The sequence below is a fragment of the Schistocerca cancellata genome, chromosome 8, assembly GCF_023864275.1.
Source record: "Schistocerca cancellata isolate TAMUIC-IGC-003103 chromosome 8, iqSchCanc2.1, whole genome shotgun sequence".
Taxonomy (NCBI): domain Eukaryota; kingdom Metazoa; phylum Arthropoda; class Insecta; order Orthoptera; family Acrididae; genus Schistocerca; species Schistocerca cancellata.
In genome coordinates this window covers 97,029,320-97,044,108 of record NC_064633.1, presented here as the reverse complement: position 1 = coordinate 97,044,108, position 14,789 = coordinate 97,029,320, and the positions used below count along the sequence as shown (strand labels likewise).

Here is a 14,789-nt window from a genome sequence, read left to right as displayed (position 1 = left end):
CATGGCAGACGCTCTATCCATCTGAGCCACCGAGGACACAGCAAAGGAGGATGGGGCCCCTCCACGCCCGCACCAACGTGGTGACCAAACCAAAAGTTCTACTGTCACCTCCGTAAGCATGTTAGTATTTGAATCAGGCGTCACAGGATGCAGGCTGTGATGTTATCCATGCGTCTGGGTAAGACTACTCATTAACATGGTCCATCAGGAGATAGAAGTGGTCGAAAACGATTGAAGGGTAGCGGTTGTAAGGGCAGAGGAAAAAAAGTGCCAAGGCCAGCGCCAAGGGAAAAAAACCTCTGCGACAGTAGGACGGGTAGTAAGGGCAGTAGCGGCTTGCTAGCTGCGACAGAGCATGCAAGGTGAGGGAAGGTTAGCGTGAGGTATCGTGCAACGTTACCTATGTACTGCGTGGTCGTTAGCTGGGTCAGTCCGGTTGCTGCGGCTGGGCTCGCTTGTAGTCTCCTGGGCCGGCCGCAGTGGCTTCCTCCCTGTAACATAAAAGTTCGGCGCGGCAACGCATGCGTTGCTGTTAGGCCCTCTGCTGCGCCTTGTCGTCAGTGACTTGGTGCAGCTTCATCAGGCTGGTGCAGAACGGCGGCGATCGGCTACCGTTCAGCGTTCTCCTCTACTGCACGGCGCAGCCCTTCTGCACTACAGCGTCAAGACGCGCCGCTGTCTCAGTGAGCTGCGCCGCTCCAGCGTCGGAGAAAGGTGCGCCGTTCGCTCTTGCTGTCGCGATGATGGTCGCTGCCGTAGCGGTCGGCGTCGCCACCGGTTCCGCTGGGGCGGCGGTTGTCTTCTTTGCGCCTCTCACCTGCGGTGCTGCTGGGACAACCGCTGGGATAGGCGCGCGAACGTCCTTCTGCGAGGTCGCAGGAGTGTTCGCAGGTACGACTGCGCTGAGGCCTTGGGCGAAGACTGCTCGCAGTTGCCTCAAGGCCTCCACCTTCTCTGCAGCCACGGCGGCTGCGAAGGCAGCCCTCTCCGCCGCCATGACGGCTTTGAGGGCTGCTGTGGCCTCCTTCACGGCGGCGCCGAGTTCGAGGTCACACTTCTTCACGGGAGGGCGAGCTGCGTCCTGGCTGCCCGTTTCCGAGCGGCCGTCCCTGCCCCTGGCAGGTGGATCTGCTACTGCGCCGTCCCTCAGCTGCGCCGGGCTGCGCTGCGCCCTACGCCGTTTCCGACGTCGTCTTCTCTTCTGCTGCTGCGTCGGTGCGGCCGCGGCCGCTTCGCCGCCCCCGGTTTGGGTGCGGCTTGAGAAAGCCGCACAACCGCGCCAGCTGGCGACGTGCGGGCCGCCACACCGGACACAAGTCGGCAGAGCGTTGCTGCCGCGGTCGCAGACGCGGCTGTCGTGCTCGCCTGAGCACTTGACGCACCGCGCCGCGTTGCGGCAATACTTCGCTACATGGCCCTCGCCCTGGCACCTGAAGCACTGGGGCAGAGGGTCCATGGCGGTTGGGAGAGTCTCTGTCGTCACAGGGAAGCCCAGCAACTTCCGCAAGTCGAAGATGTCGCTCCCGCCGTCGACCGTTTGCACAGTCACGGCATAGAGCGGCGCCCTCTTCCTGTTGGTCCGGTTGTGCAGCCTTGCGGCTGCACAACCAAACCCGGCTCGCAGCAGCCCTTCCCGGACCGCTGCCTCGTCACAGCACCAAGGCAACCCCCTGAGGAGTGCCTCGGTCGTCTTCATCCTTCCGACGGAAGGTGCCTTATCACGCGCCGGCGGTGCGTCGACGACGTGGTCGGCCACTGCGACCTTGATCGCCCTGTGGTCGGCCACGTTTGCAGCTCGAACGCAGATCAGCGAGTCTGTATCGACAGACTCGTAGACCACCTCGTTCCGAGCGCAATTCGTGATGGTGTCGAACAGCGCTGTCCACGCGCCTTTGCACTTGACGTACAAAGGGGGAGCAGGCCGCGACTCGTCTTCACGGGAGTTCCTCGCATGGTCGGCAGACTCGGTGAGTTGCACAACCGAAGGACCCTTCGTAGCGGCAGGTTTCCTCTGCGCACCCTTCTTTCCCATGCTGCGAGGCGCGGAACACGACAATTTGCACGCGTTGTAAGAACAACGCACGACAATCTGCTCTCCGCGGCGCCTACAGCACAGAAAACCTCTTCGCGAGCTCTCAACGGCTGAGTAGGCTAAGCGCGCAACGGCAGCGATGCGCTCGCCTCGCCAGCTCAGGCCGCTCTCTGCCGCCTGCCGCACCGAGGACACAGAGGATAGCGCGACTGCAGGGATTTATCTCTGGCGCGTCTCCCGCGAAACCCACATTCTCAACGTATTGTCCCGCACTACATTCATAGTGCCCCCGCTCATTATACTCATTACTCGCGGCGCGTTGCCGATTCCCGTAACAGTTCGGGCACTGTTTGTGCATTCGCACAGAAGAAGAAGATGGTCAAGTGGCCGGTGAGCCTTAACTATGTGTATACTAATGTAGTGCGGGACAATACGTTGAGAATGTGGGTTTCGCGGGAGGCGTGCCAGAGATAAATCCCTGCAGTCGCGCTATGTTCAGTGTCCTCGGTGGCTCAGATGGATAGAGCGTCTGCCATGTAAGAAGGAGATCCCCGGTTCGAGTCCCGGTCGAGGCACAAATTTTCATCTGTAAGCAGCTAAGGGTGTTCATTTCATTGTAATTTCAGTCTAACGAGCTGCATGATCACCGATGGTATCTGTTCTTTTGGACATGTCCGAAAGAACAGATACCATCTTAGTATATAATGAGAATACAGTTTTAGCAAAAATAAGAAAAAATAGTTTCTACTTTCCTGCACAACAGTGAAGATGTCGACGACATGGCTGTGTAGCTTGTTTGCGTAAAAACTTGTTCCATTCACTCGAGGTCCCCGCTGTTAAGAACAGTAGTAGCACCCACTTCAGTCTCTGTTCTCAGGCTTATGTTCAGTACTGCTCGGTTCTGTCTCGGCTTTTTTTCCGCCAGTGATCCAGTGATAATAGTACGTTAACAGTAAGATTCAGTAGTATGGGTAGTTTTACTTATAGAGAGTTGGCAGATGTGCTCCACGTGTAAGAGGTCACTGAACGCAATGGAAGGGCGGCGCGACGATGAAATGCCGAACTGTTCCCGCTCTGACCACCCTAACGTCAGGTCATTTTTGCATCTGAGGGTTGTTGCTTTACTCTGTGTTTGATGTAATGCGTTTCGGTGACTGCATATAACAGGCGTTTTCACTGTGATAGCATTTACACGGAAACAAAGGTAATTGGTATAACAAACTGAATAAATCATAACTACATCATTAGTCTGTAACGAGCGCCCAGAGACAACGCCTTTCTTAGACTAAAATGCTCAGAAATTGTCTCTGTGAAACCTCTGAAAATTTTTAGGTAACGCCCAGGTGCACCCTGTGAATGGGGACAAAAAAATGTACAAATGTGTGTGAAATCTTATGGGACTTAACTGCTAAGGTCATCAGGCCCTAAGCTTATACACTACTTAACCTAAATTATCCTAAGGACAAACACACACACCCATGCCCAAGGGAGGACTCGAACCTCGGCCGGGACCAGCCGCACAGTCGATGACTGCAGCGCCCAAGACCGCTCGGCCAATCCCGCGCGGCGAAAGGGTACTTCGACTGCATTTAAACTATAATCAGGAGAGCAGGTGTGACTGAAGAGCAGGATAGTGAGATGATTGCTCATAGCGAACAGAAAACCCAGTCATGATGCTAGCCCAAAATTCCTGCTGCCGCTTCAGATAGTGCGATGTGCTACTTGACAAAAAACTTGCAGCATTTAGAAGAGGAGGAGCAAACACAATGAAGATTCACGGACTGAGAGGATATGTGATGTTATTTCGGCGATTAAAAAAAATCGAGTGAAATTCACACAGAACGTGGCAGTAGGGGGCGTACTTACCAGTTTGAGATTACATCCCCTCTGATCTGGATGCATGTGCTGATCCAATGGAGGAGAACGCTATGAAGCTGTCGAATCTTCTCCCAGGGCAAGACGGCCCACAACTGCTACACTACTGGCCATTAAAATTGCTACACCACGAAGATTACGTGCTACAGACGGGAAATTTAACAGACAGGAAGAATATGTTGTGATATGCAAATCATTAGCTTTTCAGAGCATTCACACAAGGTTGGCGCCGGTGCCGACACCTACAACGTGCTGACATGAGGAAAGTTACCAACCGACTTCTCATACACAAAAAAAGCAGTTGACCGGCGTTGCCTGGTGAAACGTTGTTGTGATGCCTCGTGTAAGGAGGAGAAATGCGTACCATCACGATTCCGACTTTGATAACGGTCGCATTGTAGCCTATCGCGATTGCGGTTTATCGTATCGCGACATTGCTGCTCGCGTTGGTCGAGATCCAACGACTGTTAGCAGAATATGGAATCGGTGGGTTCAGGAGGATAATACGGAACGCCATGCTGGATCTCAACGGCCTCGTTTCACTAGCAGTCGAGATGACAGGCATCTTATCCGCAAGGCTGTAACGGATCGTGCAGCCACGTCTCGATCCCTGAATCAACAGATAATAACGTTTGCAGGACAACAACCATCTGCACAAACAGTTCGACGACGTTTGCAGCAGCATGGACTATCAGCTCGCAGACCATGGCTGCGGTTACCCTTGACGCTGCATCATAGACAGGAGCGCCTGCGATGGTGTACTTAACGACGAAGCTGGGTGCACGAATGGCAAAACGTCATTTTTTCCGATGAATCCAGGTTCTGTTTACAGCGTCATGATGGTCACATCCGTGTTTGGCGACATCGCGGTGAACGCAAATTGGAAGCGTGTATTCGTCATCGCCATACTGGCGTATCACCCGGCGTCATGGTATGGGGTGCCATTGGTTACACGTCTCGGTCACTTCTTGTTCGCACTGACGGCACTTTGAATAGTGGACGTTGTATTTCAGATGTGTTACGACCCGTGACTCTATCCTTCATTCGATCCCTGCGAAACCCTACATTTCAGGATGATAATGCACGACCGCATGTTGCAGGTCCTGTACTGGCCTGTCTGGATACAGAAAATGTTCGACTGCTGCCCTGGCCAGCACATTCTAGAGATCTCTCACCAACTGAAAACGTCTGGTCAATGGAGGGCGAGCAACTGGCTCGTCACAATACGCCAGTCACTACTCTTGATGAACTGTGGTATTGTGTTGAAGCTGCATGGGCAATGTACCTGTACACGCCATCCAAGCTCTGTTCGCCTCGATGCCCAGGCGTATGAAGGCCGTTATTACGGCCAGAGGTGGTTGTTCTGGGTACTGATTTCTCAGGATCTATGCACCCAAATTGTGTGAAAATGTAATCATATGTCAGTTCTAGTATAATATATTTGTCCAATGAATACCCGTTTATCATCTGCATTTGTTCTTGGTGTAGCAATTTTAATGGCCAGTAGTGTATAATTGGTCCTTGATAATCTGGACACTGGCATAGGATTGAGTGATGTGCGAGCTGGTCGCACACACGTTCCGTTGGGGACAAATCTGCATATCTTCTTGGCCACGGGAGTACTTCAGCATCGTGCAGACAGTTCATAGAGAGACATTGTATGTGTGGACCAACAACGCCCTACTATAAAAATGGCACAGAATACAATCACATGAGAGTTAACACATGAGGACGCAGGATGTAAGCGACTTACCGTTGTGCCATCGTATTTATCTTAATCATTATTTGCCATATACCTGATACCTTCCTATCGGAAAGAGCTAACACCACTGTTATTGCTGTTTGCTACTTGTTACGACTTCTGCACCACTTGTTAGCATCAGACACAGTGTCTGCGCCAAAGACTGAGACGGCGTGGAGTTTTACAGTTATTTATTGAACTTTCGTTACAATTTCTCCCTCGTCGTCGCTGCCCAACCCTGCGGATCCCTGCGCCTGGCTGCTGCTGTGTAGATTATACGACAATGCGCCCAACACTCGCCACTGACCGCACTCGGAGCCTCAGGCCACCAGTGCTCCGCTGAAGTCAGGGTGCCCTGTGGTTGAGATGAACTCGTCGCCGCTCGGCAGCCGCGTCGCCGTGAGGTCAGCTGCCGACGCCTGCTGCATCGGCGGCTGGGAAGCCGTCAGTCGCGATGTCCGTGAGGTCCCGTCATGGACGGACCACGCGCCCTTTATCCAGGTTGCCGTGAAGTCCGGGCGTCAGTCCCCGGCGGCACCTGTGACCAAGACCGCGCTGCGGCCGGTCCTGCTGGAAGTTCTCGCTGTAGTTAGTCAGCCATGGTGCCGACCGACCTCGGGCCGACCTCCAGAGCTGAAGTTGACATTTGGCGGCGAACGGATGACTCCTGCGAGCTAGTACAGACTTCCGGAATCGTCACCTACGAAGATTAAACATTCGGACATGGACCACATCCGTCCTCAGTTCCGAACTCCTTCCTAATGGCTTCTGTCTGTTGTTGCCTGCGCTCCACTATTTATATCTGGCAGGAGGACAATTTTACCTTCGGTGATAGCTTTTTGTTATTACTCCTGCAGTATATTGCAGTGCAGCTTAGCGTGCTGGTCTCACTTCCCCTTACTCAGCACTCTCCAGGCTTCGCTCGGTGATCGGTCTGCGTGCATCCTTGCGTCAGCCGATTGGTCGACTGCTTCTATCAGCAAGGCTATCTGTGTCGCGCTTATTTCGCAACGCCTCGGTTGCCGGCTGCCTCTGTTTTGCCATTCTCCACTGCGTGAAGCAACGCTTACTACATGTGGCCGCAACTCCACTGTACCTCCCCAAAATACTGCAAAATGGTACCACTTCCCCGCCATGCTCGCCGTCGATGGTCATCCATGGTGGTTTTTTTCAGAGCCACAATGTATCGCTGAACGCAACTCGACGCCGTTCACCAGCAGTTCATGCCTACCAGTCACAGCACCACCCCTAGGTCAGCCGTTCAGTGTTGTGGTGTTATGGAAACCTACGCATGGGTCGGTAATTCCTTAGTCTGGCAGCTGCTAGTCTCCAACAAAAGGTGTGCGATAACACAGAATGTTACATGGGGTCCTGTACGTATCCTCAGATGGTAGGCTCTTATGATACGCGGTTTCGATGTGCTTGGTGATTCTCCCTTGTGGTGGTCAGACGGAACCGGAACCGTGATGAGGAGTATGCTTGCCGTCACGTTCCTATGAACTCCAACACCAGGCCATTGTCACATCCAATTGCCCTGCAAAGCTGGATACTGCATGATTCTACCAGCTTGCCAAACAGAGATCCACGATGATGCCTATTTCGAATTCTGTGAGGTCCTCATAACTCTGCCTCACGAGTAGATGGCATCTCATTCTCCTTCGCACTGACCACTCAACATCGGGCGCTGTTCACGCCATTACTGTGTATACCCTACCACACACGGTAGCGGCACTAAACACGAAAGACACTGATGCCCTCCGGTGGCCATTCTACCTATCACAGATAATTGCAACTCTAATCATCTACAAAAACCCACTGTGGGTGTGTACGCATACATTACATCGACATGTGACCATCTCTTCAGCGAGTTTCAATTTTATAATCAGCGACTGTCTTTCTTAGGCAGAAGTTATGTCTGAAGAACTTTTATTAATTTATTAATTTCCATCGTCCCATCACATCTAGAAGACTGAAAATACTATTTCGCACACTGCACAACATTGACCTCATCACTCAGATGTCGCCATAAGCATGTTGTGAGGAAAGTTCATTTTCAGTTGCATCTGTTCATTCTAAAAGATAATAACTATTTAATTTCAAAACGTGTAAAGACCTACAATGCCGCATGAAATAACTTTTATTGTATACCAATTTTCACCGACACACTTCACTGAGTGACGGTGATAACTGTCGACATTGCAGTAGTGGCGTTTAAGGCGCCAGAGATATCGTAGACCTGTGAACGTCCAAACCTATCAGTGGCTAATTACCAAAAACGCGAGAGTTCTGAATGACAGTGACTATACAGGAGAGGTGCGTTAACCTAGAGAGAATGGCTGTAGATTAAAGCACAATATTAAAATCAACACCAAGACCCACCATTAACACTGACAACCTTCGATAGATGAGTCTTGAAGCATCCAGATTTTATAGGTTTCCCAGATTAGGTAAATAACGCATACAATAGTTGTCTTACTTAGGTATTTCATTCAGAAATTTGTTGGAAAGTTATAACTCGTACGAAAATAAAAGCAGAAATTAATTGCAACTTTGGTATAAATACTTAATTATTTTCTAACTAAAATAACAAATATACATGTCTGTTCGAGAAATGTGTTGGTGTAGCGATCCTCACTCCTCAGATTGGTTTGTTTCGGCTCTCCATGTTACTGAATCCCTTACAAGCCCCTTCACCTCCTTGCAACCTACATCCATTTCAATCTGCTTACTGTATTCATACCTTGATGATGCTCTCGTTTTCCGTCTAATAAATCTCATTACAAGATCAATAGTACACTCCTGGAAATTGAAATAAGAACACCGTGAATTCATTGTCCCAGGAAGGGGAAACTTTATTGACATATTCCTGGGGTCAGATACATCACATGATCACACTGACAGAACCACAGGCACATAGACACAGGCAACAGAGCATGCACAATGTCGGCACTAGTACACTGTATATCCACCTTTCGCAGCAATGCAGGCTGTTATTCTCCCATGGAGACGATTGTAGAGATGCTGGATGTAGTCCTGTGGAACGGCTTGCCATGCCATTTCCACCTGGCGCCTCAGTTGGACCAGCGTTCGTGCTGGACGTGCAGACCGCGTGAGACGACGCTTCATCCAGTCCCAAACATGCTCAATGGGGGACAGATCCGGAGATCTTGCTGGCCAGGGTAGTTGACTTACACCTTCTAGAGCACGTTGGGTGGCACGGGATACATGCGGACGTGCATTGTCCTGTTGGAACAGCAAGTTCCCTTGCCGGTCTAGGAATGGTAGAACGATGGGTTCGATGACGGTTTGGATGTACCGTGCAATATTCAGTGTCCCCTCGACGATCACCAGTGGTGTACGGCCAGTGTAGGAGATCGCTCCCCACACCATGATGCCGGGTGTTGGCCCTGTGTGCCTCGGTCGTATGCAGTCCTGATTGTGGCGCTCACCTGCACGGCGCCAAACACGCATACGACCATCATTGGCACCAAGGCAGAAGCGACTCTCATCGCTGAAGACGACACGTCTCCATTCGTCCCTCCATTCACGCCTGTCGCGACACCACTGGAGGCGGGCTGCACGATGTTGGGGCGTGAGCGGAAGACGGCCTAACGGTGTGCGGGACCGTAGCCCAGCTTCATGGAGACGGTTGCGAATGGTCCTCGCCGATACCCCAGGAGCAACAGTGTCCCTAATTTGCTGGGAAGTGGCGGTGCGGTCCCCTACGGCACTGCGTAGGATCCTACGGTCTTGGCGTGCATCCGTGCGTCGCTGCGGCCGGTCCCAGGTCGACGGGCACGTGCACCTTCCGCCGACCACTGGCGAGAACATCGATGTACTGTGGAGACCTCACGCCCCACGTGTTGAGCAATTCGGCGGTACGTCCACCCGGCCTCCCGCATGCCCACTATACGCCCTCGCTCAAAGTCCGTCAAGTGCACATGCGGTTCACGTCCACGCTGTCGCGGCATGCTACCAGTGTTAAAGACTGCGATGGAGCTCCGTATGCCACGGCAAACTGGCTGACACTGACGGCGGCGGTGCACAAATGCTGCGCAGCTAGCGCCATTCGACGGCCAACACCGCGTCTCCTGGTGTGTTCGCTGTGCCGTGCGTGTGATCATTGCTTGTACAGCCCTCTCGCAGTGTCCGGAGCAAGTATGGTGGGTCTGACACACCGGTGTCAATGTGTTCTTTTTTCCATTTCCAGGAGTGTATTTACAAACTGATCCAGACAAGATATCTGTATGACTCGAAAAGCGGCAACTGACTCTCAAGAACAGAAAGAGTATAAGATAAATCTTTGGGTCAGTATGGCCTCCCGTATTTCCACATTTCTCCAGAACCCAAGGCGATCTTTCCTGATTTCGGATTTTACATCTATTACATTCCTCTGTACATAAGTCGTGCCTGTATTCGAAGAATGACTTATTAAACTGATGGTTTGATAATATTCACACTTGTCAGCATCTGCCTTCTTTGGAATTGAAATTATTAAATTTTTCATGAAATCTGAGTATATTTCGCTCATGCACCAAGATGAATAGTTCTGCCACAAGCCATGGACGCTCACATCCATTTTACCCATTCCATTAATGCTGACAACAACTGTTTTCTTCGGCATGTCAGAAATTTTTCTTAACTCTCAGTCCATACTTCTCAAGGACGTAGTGTGAAACGCCTACGCATTTTGTCAGTAGAATATCTGACTGTAGTGTATTTAGTGATTTGCAGGTAACAACTGAAAACGACTCAAGGCTGACATTGCAGTCGTTGAAATTGTAATAAATAGTACAGTGGATGGCGAACACGATGTCATGTAAAAAAAATTCAATGAGGCTATACTCTTCAGACAAATACCGTAGTATACTAGTTATAATATTTTGGACGAAAGTGACTTGCCGGCCTGGTTGGCCTAGCGGTTCTAGGCGCTACAGTCTGGAACCGCGCGACCGTTACGTTCGCAGGTTCGAATCCTGCCTCGGGCATGGATGTGTGTGATGTCCTTAGGTTACTTAGGTTTAAGTAGTTCTAAGTTCTAGGGGACTAATGACCTCAGAAGTTAAGTCACATAGTGATCAGAGCCATTTTTCGAAAGTGACTTGGGTGCTTGGTGTGTGTGCAGAGTACCTGCTGGGTGAGGATACTCTGGTGGCACCAGTGCTGAGGGAGGGCGCTGTCAGCCGCGACATCTACCTGCCCAGGGGCAGCTGGAGGGACGAAGCGGACCCGGAGCACCCCGTCATACAGGGTCCCACCTGGCTCTACGACTACCCGGCGCCACTGGACACCCTGCCCTACTTCACCAGGGTTGACTCTTCGTAGAACTCGCGCAAAATAAATGTGTACTGAGTAGTCACTATTAAATATAATACGTCAAAAAGTCTACAAAAATCAGTAATTCCCCCGAAACATTTATTTTTCACATCTGGAATCTTTTAGTACGAGGTTCAGAGGATACCTATCACAAGGAGAGAGAAATGGTTCCGTAAGTATTTTTAGGTACTATCTTAGACTCAATTGTAGTATCCAGTTTCTGTGTATCATACTCGTACATTGCAGACGTTTCAAACGGATGACTGCCAGAAAACAAGCTGTGAAGACAGTCTGTTAGTCGAAATCGTAATTCAGTGTGTAAGAGCAGTGTCCACAGTGGGTTGAGCTCCTCGTTTGACCCCAGACTCGGCGTATCGTCTAAATCTATCAGAAAGTTTCACAATAATGCGAACTCCACTGCAAGGTGAGTCATTCACTGGGGGAGCTATTACACAGTATACAGGGTGCGCAAAAATAAGCTGACACTAAGACAAGAGCAGGACAGAGGATGTCGAGTTGACCAAAATTTTCCAGGTAACCAGACGACGGAGGTGCACCACTGGGGAGCTGCGCTTACGACCGCCAACCAGCAAAGAGCACGTATTATGTCGTCCTTTAACAGAATGCGTCTGACCGATCTGCTGCTGTGTTATGGTGTGGTTGTTATGATCCTGTGGTGTTGCACGTGTTAGAACTGATTCGACTCAGGGAGCTGTGGTCGCTTTGGGTGCAGAAGGCCGAGCACGGATTGCAGGAGGGTGGACCGGTGTAATTCTCAGAGGCTTTAGAGACACAGTAGTATTTGTGATAATGTTTATTCGTCAGGATGAGTATACGGAGGAGTAAGCTGGATCTGTGCATGTTCCAGGGGCCTCAGCGCATGCTGTGAAGATGCGCTGACGCACCTTGCCAGTGAGTCCTGACGTCCTGACGTCAGAGCAGCAGGTCAGTATGTCGTGCCTGCTCTGGTTCTGCGGCACAGTGCGGCCTTTAACGTCGGCTGTCTTGTAGGCAGTATATCCTACGCTTAGGTGAGAACAGCCGACTGTCTAGTTCAGGATGTTGGTTAAGATTAGGTGTTGGTCACCCACCATGGTTTGATCAAGACTGTAGCCAGGGGGGTTTGTGGGAACGTGTCACGCTTAGATGGTGTGCAGATGACAGCTCAAAGGTCATCCACGAATAGCCCTCAGTGGGAGGAGGGGTGGCAGCACACCAGTCTTCACCTTAATTGCGATGTCCCAATAAGCTTCAATGGCAGTCCACAGTGGTTGTTTGCAACTGTTGACTGCGTCTCAGCACTGAAGTGGCACATATCAGGCAGACCATCATCGATTGGCTTGTTGGCGTTTCAGTGAAGCTCAATAGACCATCACTCTCTCTGGATCTGGTGACAAAATGGTGGCATGATTGAATGTGACTTAGAGCTCTGAAAGCCTTGTTATTGAAAGAGCTGTGCCCACACCTGTGGTGTGGTGACTTTGGAGGCATGAGCGAACTGATATGTTGTATTGCATTGTTTGCTCTTCTGCTTTTCTCGTTTGGTGCTTATGTCGCAGTGCTCCCATGGCGATGTGTCTTCTGCTACATCGGCAGTACACCGTGTTGACTGGCCCTGAGCTGGCCTCATTGGTCCTGACCTCGCTGGGTAAAACATTAAAAAATTTAAGCTTCCACGCCGAATTCTTTCTGGGGTGCAACAGGATAAAAGTTTATTCATTATTTCAGCTCACTAACAAAAATTAAAAGATATGGTCCTTGATTGCATTATTAATAACACTGTATCTCACACTAGCACATGTCGAGCAACTTGCTGCAATAATGTTTTTGTAGCACAACTTATTATTTTTACAAATTTTGGATGGAAATTAGGATAGGGGGCATGGGAATGAGGTAGTGTGTAAGAGATAGTAAGGAGAACACATAGGTGGTCACTTCCGATTGGTTTAAGTATTTCTGCAGTGAGCCATCCAAGGAGATTGGGAGATGCTAAGATGACATCTAGAATGATGTGACATTCAGGATGGTGTGCTGTGGGATGGGGACAATGCTGCCTGGGAGAGAATGTGTAAACTGATGCTACCATTGGACTTCTGCTGGGATCTACTGTGGAAAAGGCGTGTCACATGGGATTGGGCGATTAGTTGGGATGTATATAGTGATGAAGGTAGTCCAATTCAAATTTCCCAAGAAACGGGTAAGGATAAGGTGTTCAGTTGGAGCACTGTATAGGAGTTGTGGCTGTACAGGGATGCACTTGTGATGACCATTTCCAACTCCACCTCCGGCTAGGGAATGTAGATTATCTGTATGATGGAGGATATAGGGAGAGTTTCGGATGGTACATTAGGGTTGGAGGAACGTTTTGTTAATGATGAAGGTATAGACATTGTATTGGGGTACGGTATGCCTTAAGAGGATTTGGACAGAAAGAAAATTCTCACATTTTCGGGTTTTCATCTCATTATAAAATTTGCAATTTTCCGAATAAAATGATATATATATCACTTATAAACTTACAGTATTTTTTAAAATATAATCTACACTGGTTGAAAATGTTAAAATTTTTACCTACATTACTTCAAGCTCTAATAAAATCGGTAAGTTTTTACATAGAAGGCTGTGGATTGCTGTGTTATAAAAGTCAAATTACGTGTTTATATTGGTAGCACAGTCAAAAACAGTATCGAATCATTTCATAGTATAAACACGCATTGTATGTCGAAGTGCTAACGTTTTTCCGAGGAAAAGTGACGAATCGATCGGTAAATATCTCAAAAAGTAAATTATGACGCCAAAACGAAATGTTTTTAAGAAACGTGGGTTTCATGATTTTTCCAATAAAGGGAAACATTGTGTTCAACATGAGGCATGTAAAGTTAAAGACAATGAAATACAGGCAAACTCGTCAGTATCTAGAGAAACACCCATTCGATTAAAATAAAACGTCGTGATACACAGTTTTCTCCAAACTAAAGTGATGTAAATGGTGGGTTAGGTTATTACTTCTAGATTTACACATACTAACAAGGGTGTTAGATGAATGTGTGTGTTATAAAATATGTGGAGAGCCAGTTAGTTTACATGAAGACAGTGAGGTATCAAATGGACTCCAGGAAACATATCATTAATTGTGCCAGTTGTAAATATACTCATTCATTTTGGAATTATGATAAGTGTAAAGATAATTATTTAGAAGTAAATGTTAGGTGGTTTTGTGGATTGAGAGCTACTGGCAAAGGACACACTGCAGCAGAAACAATGTGTGCTGTGGTGAGTATGCCACGCCCACCTTGTAAAATCGACAAGTATGCAAGATTTATTGGAGCTGCTGTGGAATCTGTGTCATGTGAGTCAATGAACGCTGCTGCAAACGAAGCTGCTGAAATAAACGATGGTATGATTGACATACCAGTAACTTTTGATGACACTTGGCAGAAGCACGGCTACAGTTCTAAGAATTCTCTTGCTACAGTGACCAGTGTGGATACTGGAAAAGTAATAGATTTCCAGATTTTAACCAAACATTGATATAAGTGTAAATCAGAGAATGAATAAGGGCATATCTGTGACACAAATTATGAAGGAACAAGTGGTGGTATGGAGGCCTCTGCAACTATTGAAATTTTTAGGCGATCTGTGAACAAAAGGGGAGTGTGTTACACTAAGTTCTTAGGTGATGGAGACTCAAAACTATATAGCAGTGTTGTATGCGCTCAGCCTTATGGTGAGAAGATTATCACAGATCTGGAATGTGTTGGTCATGTCCAGAATAGGATGGGCACCAGGTTGAAGAAGTTGAAACAAAGTTTGAGAGATAAGAAA

The 14,789-nt window shown here is 49.1% G+C and overlaps 1 protein-coding gene across 1 annotated transcript in view; it reads left to right on the top strand.

Annotated features, from left to right (window-relative positions):
- LOC126095396 (myogenesis-regulating glycosidase-like) overlaps window positions 1-10,995 on the top strand; it is a 39,038-nt gene extending 28,043 nt beyond the window's left edge. Inside the window, exon 4 of the mRNA XM_049910197.1 lies at window positions 10,774-10,995. Coding sequence (XP_049766154.1) covers window positions 10,774-10,973 — 200 coding nt within the window. The 3' untranslated portion in view covers window positions 10,974-10,995. The remainder of the gene's footprint in view (window positions 1-10,773) is intronic.
- The last annotated feature ends 3,794 nt before the right edge of the window (window positions 10,996-14,789 follow it).